General features: G+C 34.5%; 1 protein-coding gene across 1 annotated transcript; it reads right to left on the bottom strand.

The window, feature by feature from the left end:
- Nucleotides 1-8858: 8858 nt before the first annotated feature.
- On the bottom strand, nt 8859-10469 carry LOC105797118 (transcription factor MYB17). Its single transcript, XM_012627058.2, has 3 exons — nt 10171-10469; nt 9834-9963; nt 8859-9756 (listed from the first exon to the last, which is right to left on the bottom strand). Exons 1-3 carry the CDS (start codon nt 10301-10303, stop codon nt 9132-9134), a joined length of 888 nt encoding a protein of 295 aa, XP_012482512.1. The 5' UTR covers nt 10304-10469; the 3' UTR covers nt 8859-9131.
- Between the last annotated feature and the right edge of the window lie 884 nt (nt 10470-11353).

The raw sequence follows: 11353 nt of genomic DNA, 5'->3' as shown, positions 1-11353 counted from the left end.
TCAGTCTGCCTTACTACAACTTCAGGAGGATAAGGCTTGCTTACTTAGTCTGCTCCACTGTAACTTCAGGGAGATAAGATTAGATGCGATCTGCTCTCTATAACTTCTGAGAGATAAGATCTGCGATTTTAATCCGCTCCACTGCGACTTTAGAGAGATAGGATTATTGGCTTTAATCTGCTCCACTGCAACTTTAGGGAGATAAGATTCGTCATCTTCAGTCTTTTAAATTGCAATATTGGGGAAACAAGATTTGCCGTCGTAGCTTCAATCTGTTCCACTACACCGCCAGGGGAGTAAGATTCACCGTCATGGTTTCAATCTGCTCCACTGTAATGCCAAAGAGATAGGATTTGCTGCTAACAACTTCAATCCGCTCCACTTCAGCTAATCCAAGCCTTAACGCCAGAGAGATAAGATTCACCGTCGTGGCTTCAATATGCTCCGCTACAACGCTAGGGAAATAAGATTCGCCGTTGTGACTTCAATCTTTTCCATTGCAACGACAAGGCGATAAGACTGATGTCTTCGATCTGCTTCACTGCCAGTACAGGAAGGCAAGATATGCTATTTTCAACCTACTTCACTGTTGCTCAGGGAGATAGGATTCACAATCTTCAACCTATTCCACTGCTGACCAGGGAGATAGGACTTACAATCTTCAATCTATTCCACTACTGTCTAGGGAGATAGGGCTGGGGTCATCAATCTGCTTCGCTGTCGATGCAGGAAGGCAATATCTGATATTTTTAATCTGCTTCGTTGCAACCCATGGAGGCAAGACTGGTGTCTTCGATCTGCTTCGCTGTTGGTGCAGGAAGGCAAGATCTGCTATTTTTAACCTGCTCCGCTACAACCCAGGGAGGCAAGGTTGGTGTCTTCGATCTGCTTCGCTATCAGTGTAGGAAGGCAAGATCTACTATTTTAACCTGCTCCATTACAACCTAGGGAGGCAAGGCTGGTGTCTTCAATCTGCTTCGCTGTCGGTGTAGGAAGGCAAGATCTGTAATTTTTAACTTGCTCCACTGCAACCCAGAAAGGCAAGACTAGTGTCTTCGATCTGCTTCGCTGTCGGTGCAGGAAGGCAAGATCTACTATTTTTAACCTGCTTCGCTGCAACCCAGGGAGGCATGGCTAGTGTCTTCTATCTGCTTCGCTGTCGGTGCAGGAAGGCAAGATCTGCTATTTTTAACCTGCTCTGCTACAACCCAGGGAAGCAATGTTGGTGTCTTCGATCTGCTTCGTTGTCGGTGCAGGAAGGCAAGATCTGTTATCTTCACTGATCTGCTCTCTGGGGAACATGACCTGTATAATAAACCTAATTATGCCTAATGAAAAAATATTGGCTCAAAAATGAATGCAAAGATGTATTTTATTAGAATAATGACGTTCAGGCATGAGCCTATTTCACAAAGGAATTTCTATCATTTTTAGGCTAAAAACAACAAAAATGTTATGAACATTACTCTAAATAAGCTCTAAAAATTACAGGGATTTCTTCCGCAGTTCAATTACTTAGAACACTCCCAGATTTATCAAGGCGGATATCTAACAAGGTCCCCCTTTCATTTGTGTCTCCCTATATGTCATTGATGTGAACACTTCTCAACATCTCCTCATATATTGCATTCACCCTATTGTCAATCATGATTGGGTAGCGAATTTTCTACATTAAATGAGCCATCTAACTTGACAATACCCATGTTGATGAATTTTTCAACTAGATTTTTTAAGGCAATGCAATTCTCTATTGAGTGTCCTGTAATTCCCGCATGATAATCACATTGTGCACTTGCATCGTACCATTTGGGATATAGAGACTGTGGAGGCTTCACATGTAAAGGAGAAACAATATGCGCATCGAATAAGCTTTGATACAGCTCCTTGTACGACATTGGAATTGGCGTGAACTGGAGTTTTTCAGTACCTTACTTCACACATGATTCTTATCTTGATGAACCTTGCTGATTAGCAATCGATTTACTGTACGTATTCACGTTGTTCACCCCATTTTCTTTTTCTTTTGAAGCTTGCCTTCTATTATTTCCTCCAGCATCAATCTTTCTGCTCCTTATGGCGCTTTCAATCATTTCACCATTCATGATTATGTCAGAAAATCTTTTTGTGGCACTCCCTAACATATGTGTGATGAACGGAGCTTTCAATGTATTTATATTCAGCATTGTCATTTCCCTTTCTAGGAGCGGTGGCTGAACTTGGACGGCGACCTCCCTTCACCTCTGTGCGTATTGCCTAAAAATTTCATCGGGCTTCTTTTCGATGTTTTGTAGAGTGATTCTATTAGGTACCATGTCAGTTACATGATTGTACTACTTTATGAATGCCTGTGCTAAATCTCTCCATGAATTAATCTTGGTACGACTCAATTGATTGTACCACTTGGACGCTGCCCTTGTGAGGCTATCCTGGAAACAATGTATCAGCAACTGGTCATTAGTAACATACCCAGTCATCCTCCTACAAAACATAGTAATATGGGCTTCGGGACTACTAGTTCCATTATACTTCTCAAACTCGGGCATTTTGAATTTGTAAGGGAGTACTAAATCCGGAACCAAGCTTAATTCTTTAGCATCAATCCCATAATAGCTCTCAGCACTTTCCATTGCTCTAAATTTCCCTTCCAGCCGTTTATACTTTTCTTCTAGCTGTTTTGGCAGTTCATCCTTCATTTTCTCCTTTTCAGTTGTTTCGTCGAAGTCAGGTATAGCAGGATTAACAAGGTTGTCTCCGGGTTAGAGCCTGATCCAGCTTGAAAATTTATTGGTGTTGCAGCACCGGCCTGAAGCTGGTGAGGCTTGATGGTGACAGAGAATTTGCGCGGATATACCTCAACATGCTAAAGGGTAAAGCCTGGGGGATAAACATGTCCCTTACTGTCTCCTTCTTCAACATTGATCACAGAGCCCTTTCCTTTATCAACTTCTCTAGTCAACAACTGAGTTAACTGAGTTATCATTTTCCCCTGAGATTCCATCATTTTTTCATCATCTTTTGTTGAATTTTCTTAAGCTGTTCATTCATTTGTTGTTGAAGCTGATCCTGCATCTCCTTTTGGAATTGTTCTAGCCTTTCCATTCTTTGGTCCATGTCCTTAGTTTTTGATCGAGTACCGTAGCAGTGTTTGGTGGGTTGGTTGGTTTCCAGATTAACTGAAATAAATTTACTCAATTAGACTCTTTCAATGCATATGATGTCATGGAATGCAGATGCATGAAATGAATGTCTAAAGAGACATTGATTCTGATTCAATTACATTTAAAAAACTTTTCTAGAAAACAAATCTCTTTACATAAAATGGATATTTATACGGCCTTGCCCTCATAGGCGAAGGCATTCGATCCTCTTCTTCATTCGAGTGTTAAGATAAATCTCACGAACTCTTCAAAAGAGACGTCTCTTCCATCTCTTCTTTGCTTGATCCGGGCCATAACTCATTGCTCACTCATCCTCGTGATGCTCGTTGTCTTCTCTTTAAGAAAGTTCAGCAGCTCTCGAATAATCTTTGTTATCTTGAATCCTTGGGCAACGGAGTAAAGTCACAAATTCTTCCATCGCCCTTCTTGTGTTTCTAGGAATATATTCAGGCAACCGTATTATTTTCCATTTTATCAAGAAATCCATTTTCTTATGACAAGCTTTCTAAGTTAGTAATCGAATGTGAATCAACACCTCTTTTAATGAAATGTCATGTCATGCAATAAAACACGAAAAGTCAGTACCATATTTAAACATTGAAAGCAATCAAGAAATAGTAGAAACACCTATTCGGGCATCTACTAGGGTTCAGTGTAGCTCTGCCTAGTGTGGATTCCTAAAGTTCACTATATGAGGTTTGGCTTCTAGAGCAAAGGTACCCGAACCAGCAGATTCCTCGATCCTCACCCATTATAGGCTCATATGAATCGAGTTCAGTTCAGGGGAATACATTTTCCTATGGCTGCACGGAGATGAAAATCTCACGAAGACATAGGTACGGATGTATCCCGAAAGTGGTCCACTACCCTGCACGGAGGTGAAAACCTCACGAAGAACTAGTTTCTCGCTCCCACTTAAAAGAGTAAAATTATTCGACTCATGTAATGTGTAATGCAAACAATACTTAAATCCATTAAGCAAGAAATAATGAATGCAACAGGATACCATGAAATTTTAAAAAAAAAATTCTCGACCATAAGACAAGAATTAATCAACTTTGTGGCTCGACTCTCTTTTTTAAAAAAGTCCCTAGTAGAGTCACCAAGCTGTCGAAACCAACTTTTATTTTGAAAAAACAAAAATTAGTTGTCGATGAAAATTTGGAGTCGCCACCAATCTTTTATTAAGGTGTGATTGGACCACCTAAAAATGACATTGGTCTACGAGTTTTAGAAAAACAGGTTCGGGAGTCAGTTACGTTCGAGGAAGGATTAGCACCCTCGTAACGCCCAAAAATTGGTACAAAATTGATTAATTAATGTCTTAAAGTCGAGAGTTAAAAAAATGTGATCCTTATTTAAATATTATTATTTATTGAGACTCACCCATTTTGAAAAAGAAAACGTCACACCCAATGCGTTAGGGCACGACATTTTATTTCTTCAAAAATGAGTTTGTCCAAAATACTCGTGTAATAAAATTTAAGAGAATATTCATTTATTTAAAATTTATAAGGAAATCGTGACCCAATACGTTATACGTTAGGGCACAATTTCTCAAAATTCTAAACATTGAATATTTTATTTTATTGTTTTTTTTAGAAAAATCTTTATCTCGAGAAATCAACGCGTCACATCCAATACGTTAGGACACCACATGTTGAATTCCCGATGACAATTTTTATTTTGTTTGATTAAAGAGCAATTCCCGATTGTTAGATTTTACGAAGAAAATCAGAACCCAATACGTTAGGGCTCAATTTTCTTGAAAATCCTAAATACGAGTATTATCTCTATTTTGAAATTTTTCTATTTTAAACTCGAATAAAAATGTAATGTTATATTGGATGTATGTATAAATGTAGCAATAACAAATAATAAATACAACAACGATATAGAAAGAACATAAAGAGCAAATAAACGAAATTAAAAAACAATGAAATACTGAAATATCTAATAAATGAACAAAAATAAATAATAATCAAAAAATATCCTTTAGAAAATAAATGAAAATACAAATAAATAAACGAGTGAAAGAAATAAACAAAATTATAAAATAAAAATAAAATAAAAATAGAATATAAAGTGTGTATATAATATGTATATTGAAATTATGAAGAAAAAAACATGGATTTACATATAAAATTTGGGATTATAGAATTTAAATAACAAAATATATAATGTATTTCTGAAAATAAAGAAAAAATATAAAATATATATATAAATTATAAAATTTGTGTCAAAAATATAAGTAGGTAGTTAAACCGTTTTGGAAATAAAATAAAATATAGATGTATGCGTACATATATATAAATATAATAATCATTAGAAAAATAAATATATATACATGTACACGTAAAATATATTAAAATAATTAAATAATATCTACAGATCAAAATTAATTAAATACAAAAAATAAACATGTGTACATGAGAAAATATTAATTAGAAACATACATATGTGCATATATATATAAATATAAAAATATTCATTAGAAACAATATACGAATCAATAAATAAATTATACACAAATCAACAAAATAAGAACAAGCTACAGAAAATAAGAACGCAAGAGAGAGAAATTTGAGTAAATACTCTTAAAAATTATTATTACTCCCCAACTCCCCCCTTTACAATGAAGGGAGAGGCATCTATTTATAGTTGAGCCTCCCCAAATCCAGCGGTACAGATTAATTACATCAACGGCTAAGATTAAAAGGTATCTACAAATTAAATCTCTAATATTACAAAATCATATATTTTAAGATTGCATATCATATCTAAGATTACATATCATATCTAAGATTGCATATTATATCTAAGATTACATATCATATCTAAGATTGCATTTCCTTGAAGATTATGTTTCAATATGCATCATGCTTGTAGATAGACCTTCAACCTTTTCAAGTAATGGGCCATCCCGATCGAGCCAAATGATATAATTTTAGACTTTATTTTATTATTTTGAGTTTATTATTTTCTTATGAGCCCGGGCTAAATTGGCCTATTACATATCATACGCAAACATTTAACCATATATTAATAATTAAACTTTCCAAAAATTTTCAAAGCAATCAATATCAAATAACAATCTAAGAGGATTGAGAAACACCATTTCTTACTTTATTGAAGCTTTCTCTCTTTAGCTTCAATTTTATCTGTTAAGACTCAAACCAAACCTTTGCTGAAAGTGGAGAGATTTAAGGTGGAAATGAGTTTTGGAGATGAGTTTATTAGTGATTTTGACAAAAACTCAAGATTTGAGCAGTGGGTTTTAAAGCGATTTCAAGAAAAAGCAAGAAAATTAAAGAGAAGAAGACAGACTCCATGGGATGGGGGGTGGTCATGCAACAAGTTGATGGAGATGAGTTTTTCATTTTTTCAAGAAGATGAGTTTCTTAGTGATTTTGACAAAAACTCAAGATTTGAGCAGTGGGTTTTAAAGCGATTTCAAGAAAAAGCAAGAAAATTAAAGAGAAGAAGACAGACTCCATGGGATGGGGGGTGGTCATGCAACAAGTTGATGGAGATGAGTTTTTCATTTTTTCAAGAAAATTAAAGAGAAGAAGACAGACTCCATGGGATGGGGGGTGGTCATGCAACAAGTTGATGGGGATGAGTTTTTCATTTTTTCCCACTTTTTAAACCATTTAAAAAAAAATTATCATAACAAGTCAAAGTCAACACACATCTTAAATGTGTGGTCCACAACTCATCTCACCACAATTCACATCCAATGGTCCAAAATAGTTCTAAATACCAATATCTCATCAAAATAATATTTCCAAAACTTGATTTTTAAGAATTGACCAAAATTCCCTTAATAAAATTATCATTTTGCCCTTTTTTTTTTGTCACTTTGCACAATTTCTTCACAACAATGCGTAAGTATCAAATCCAAATCTCAAAATTCACATTTAACTCTTAATAATAATTCTGAGATGGTAAAAATTACACTTTTACCTCTTCTCGACAATAAATGAAAATTTTACGATTTAGTCCATATACTTTCCAATCTCTCTAATTTGATCTCAAAATGATTTTCATCACACCAATACATATTCCAACTTATTCTTATGACAATTAATCAACAATAATTCAACTTTCTTATTTTAGTCAAATTTTCACTTTAGCCTTCAAACTTTTTAAAATTTTAAATTTGGTCTTTTGCCTCATTTCCACATCCAAAATGCTTTTCATTGATTTCCATTTTCAATACAAATTCTTCTTTCATAAAATTATGTCTTTGACTCATATTTTAAATTTTCTTGCAAATTTACTATACCCAATCTCGGAATAGTATCATTTATCATATTAAAAATTTTGGGGTGTTACATAACCGAAGAATAAACCAAAAATAAATCTAACATCATTGTTAGCAAAAAAAAAGCACTCCATAAAACGAGTTTAAAAAGATCCCATATGTTTTTCAAATGTAACGAAATAATAATAGACTAAAAATTCTATTACACGAGTATGCATGTGGTAATTACGTATTTAGAACACCGGTGTGTTTAAAAGTATCATATAATAAATAATGAAACATATTTTTGAAACTAATTAATAATGACACATGTCATATGTGCAATATTAAAATGAAAATATTAGATTAAATCGTGAGTAAAACAAAATTTAAACATGTAAATACATCGATTAAAATATTAAATGCACTACAATTGTTTATAATGGTGTTATCATCAATCTTGAGTTAATGTCGAGTTAACTTGTAATACTAACTCAAATAACAACATTATCAATATATACAATTGATGGAATAATAAAGTTTGCATAATAAAATTAAAGTGTACAAAACATTTCAAGATAAAGTTTTGTTTGAGTGGACAAGTAAAAGTTTTATTGACGTGGCGAAACTAGGGGGCTAGCAGGGGATCTGGCCCTCCTAAAATGAAAAATTTTTCATATGGCCCCTTTAAAATTTTTAAAATTTTAAATTAGTAAAAGTAAAATTACGCTTTGGCCTCCCTAAAAATATAAAAATTTGATTTAATTCTTTAAAAATTATAAAAATATGGTCTATTAAAATAATGAAATTGCATTTTTATATCGTAAAAATTACAATTTAATTTCAGTCCCTTAAAAATTTTCTAGTTTCGCCTAATCATGGGTTTGAATTTCACCATATTCAAATTATTTATTATTATTTTAAATAAAAGACTAAAGAGCCTTAGAATAATATAGTTTATTTTAATACTAAAAGATATTTTCATAATTTTCCTAATCAAATTGATGTCGATTATCTCCTACGCTAACTCAATTAAGGGTTAAATAAAATATAAACATACAATTGATGAAATAAAAAATGTACATGACAATATTAAAATGTACAAAACATTTCAACGAAAGAAATAGTTTTTTATCTTATTCAGTAAGAGAAAGCATTGGTTGAGCAAAGAAGTTAAAGTTTTATCAATGCAAATAGGATGGATTTAAATCTCATCATATACAAATTATTTATTGATCCTTTTAAAATATAAAAAATTAAATTTTCGTAAAAATATTCATAATTTCTCTAGCTAATTAATGTTATATACTACAACTCAATCGAAGTATAGGAGTATAAATAGATAATTTTGAAGTATAAAAGAGTGATATTTGACAGCTTCAAATAGAGGTTTTTGTTTTCTTTTTACTCCGACTCAGACCATTGATTTCTGATTTTCTCAACGCTGTCAATAGCATAGGCTCAATGATCAGAATTCTCATACATTTCCTCCATTACAGTTAATTAAATATGCAAACAACCTGCAAAATCCCATATTAAAAGTTCCAAACGTTATAACTACTATTTATATTATACTATATATGTGTGATAAACACTAGGTTCAATCATGGCATCACCTTAATAGGCAATATAAAATTTACCATATAGTTGCCTTAGGCTCTAAAACTGGGTTCAATATTCAGTGGCAAAATATTTATACAAATCATGCCTTGAGATTGATATTTGAGTCAACATTGCGGGGGTGTAGCGTAAGTATCAACATCATCCAAGAAGCTCATGTCATTGTTAATGGGGAAATCCAACAGCAGTTGCAGCGCAGTGTCTGATGAATCTTCGGACTCGTTCGAACTTGATGAGAAAGATGCATCGAACATGATGGGATCCTCAGTCCGACTGCTTTTAGGGGTTGAAGACCCTGCTGCGATGGGCCCAACATCAATGGTGACACCCGAAACCGACCCACATTTTGTGGATGAAGAGGCTTGAGAAATAGGGCTTCTGCAATCGGCTTTAGCTTCTCCGTTCAATTTCCGAAACGATTCTCCAACTTCGGAATTCCATAAGCGTAGGAAAAAGTCAGGGTCAGGTTTCACCGACGTTGGTGGTGAATTGAAGAAGAGTGACTCCTTGGAAAGGCGAGCCTCCGCTTCCAGCCTAGCGCTCTCCCATTGAGCCATGTGACGGGTGGCAGGAGATGAACGTGGTCTGGTGGTTGGACCGCCAGAGGTGAACGGCTCGTGGGTCAGTGGGTCAACACCCATGCAAAGCAGGCGTTTCTTCAAGTGAGTGTTCCATAGGTTCTTGATCTCATTATCAGTTCGTCCTGGTAATTGAGAAGCAATGGCTGCCCACCTGGATTCCACGAAGAAGATGAAATAAATGAAACTCTTTTAAGAAATTAATAAGCTAAGAAATGAAGAAAAAAAAACCTGTTTCCAAGAATGGCATGAAGCTGGATGACAAGCTTCTCTTCGTCAAGAGTGAAGGGGCCGCGTTTTATGTCAGGCCTAAGATAATTTGTCCACCGAAGCCGGCAACTCTTGCCGCAACGACGAAGACCTGTCAATGTCGAAATCAGTCCCTTTATGGGTTGTAGAGGACTCACACGACAAAACAGAAACTTCCAAAGTGCTTCAAAGTTCAAACAAAGTGTATAAACTATATATACAAAATAGTACATGATATTGACAAGAAGCAGATAGAATTTATGAGAAAAAGGGGTTTTGTAGGAGTGAAGTGAGGAGGCAAAAGTGGAGTCAAAATCACCAGAAAGCTTAGGAAGAGAACGCCAGCTTCCATGGCCATGTTTGTTGATGTAATTTATAAGTATCTCATCTTCTTCAGGACCCCATGGCCCTTTCTTCAAACCTTTCCTCTCACAACATGGCCTCCTCCCCATTCCCTTTTCCCTAATTTATGATTTCAGAATGCCAAAACAACACCAATTTTCAGAATGAATAAGAAGGCTGAGTGGGGGTGTTTCTGAGTGATGAAACGCTATAAAGTAGAATCATAAAAAGAAGTACAAGAAGAGGGTGAAAAGAGATGGGTTTTAAAAGAAGGCAGTTTGATGTTATCTAGGCAAATTGAAAGTGATTATTATGTAATAAATATAAAAGTAGGGTTCATACAAGCAAGCAATAAGGATCAGCGAGTTTCAAGCTGACTTGCACTGCTTTTCAATTAATATGGAGGTAATACAAAACAGTGTACGTATGCACGTATTTATGTTGATTGAAGAAACACTTGAATGTTGAAAACACTTATCATTGAGAGAAGATAATAAAACAAGAAAAAGATTGTACAAACAGTGAAGAGAGTTAATGAGGGGTTCCTGTTTTTGAGGTTTCTGAGTTGCAGAGAAATAGAAAGAAAGAAATCAAAAGAAATAAAGAGAGAGAAAGAAAGTGCAATGAAGATGAAAGGGAAGCATTAATAATGGATTCTCTGAGAGAAAGGACAAAAATATATGCAAGGGATTAATGGCGATGACAATGACATTGGCCATGAAATAACTCACCCCGCATAAATACCAAGTGTTGGGTGGGAATTGGGGGCAGAGAGAGGGGTGGACTTTTCAGTTTGGAAAATCAAACTAATGAATGGAGAAAGGGAATGATTTTATTTTGGGGGGTTGAATTGAAGGGTTCATTTTCTTATTAGCCTGTGTGGATATTGTGAGAAAATGAAATGTTTTTCCTTTCCTTTTAAAAGTCGAAGAAAGACATGGCTAGTCATTTCAGCTCAACAATAAATTTGGTCAATGGCAAGTAGAATATCAGGTCGGCTTGTAATTATTACATCTCATTGCAGATGAACTTATCCCATGTCTCTTTTACTCATTTATCATCTAATTTATACCTAAGTTTAGAAATTATTATTTTAGGTTATTCGTAAATTTATATTTTAATTATTTACTCTTAAATAATTAAACTTTTATTTAAGCTAT

Source organism: Gossypium raimondii, chromosome 7 (genome assembly GCF_025698545.1).
Source record: "Gossypium raimondii isolate GPD5lz chromosome 7, ASM2569854v1, whole genome shotgun sequence".
In the NCBI taxonomy this organism is placed as follows: Eukaryota; Viridiplantae; Streptophyta; class Magnoliopsida; order Malvales; family Malvaceae; genus Gossypium; species Gossypium raimondii.
This window is presented reverse-complemented; position numbering and strand designations above follow the sequence as displayed.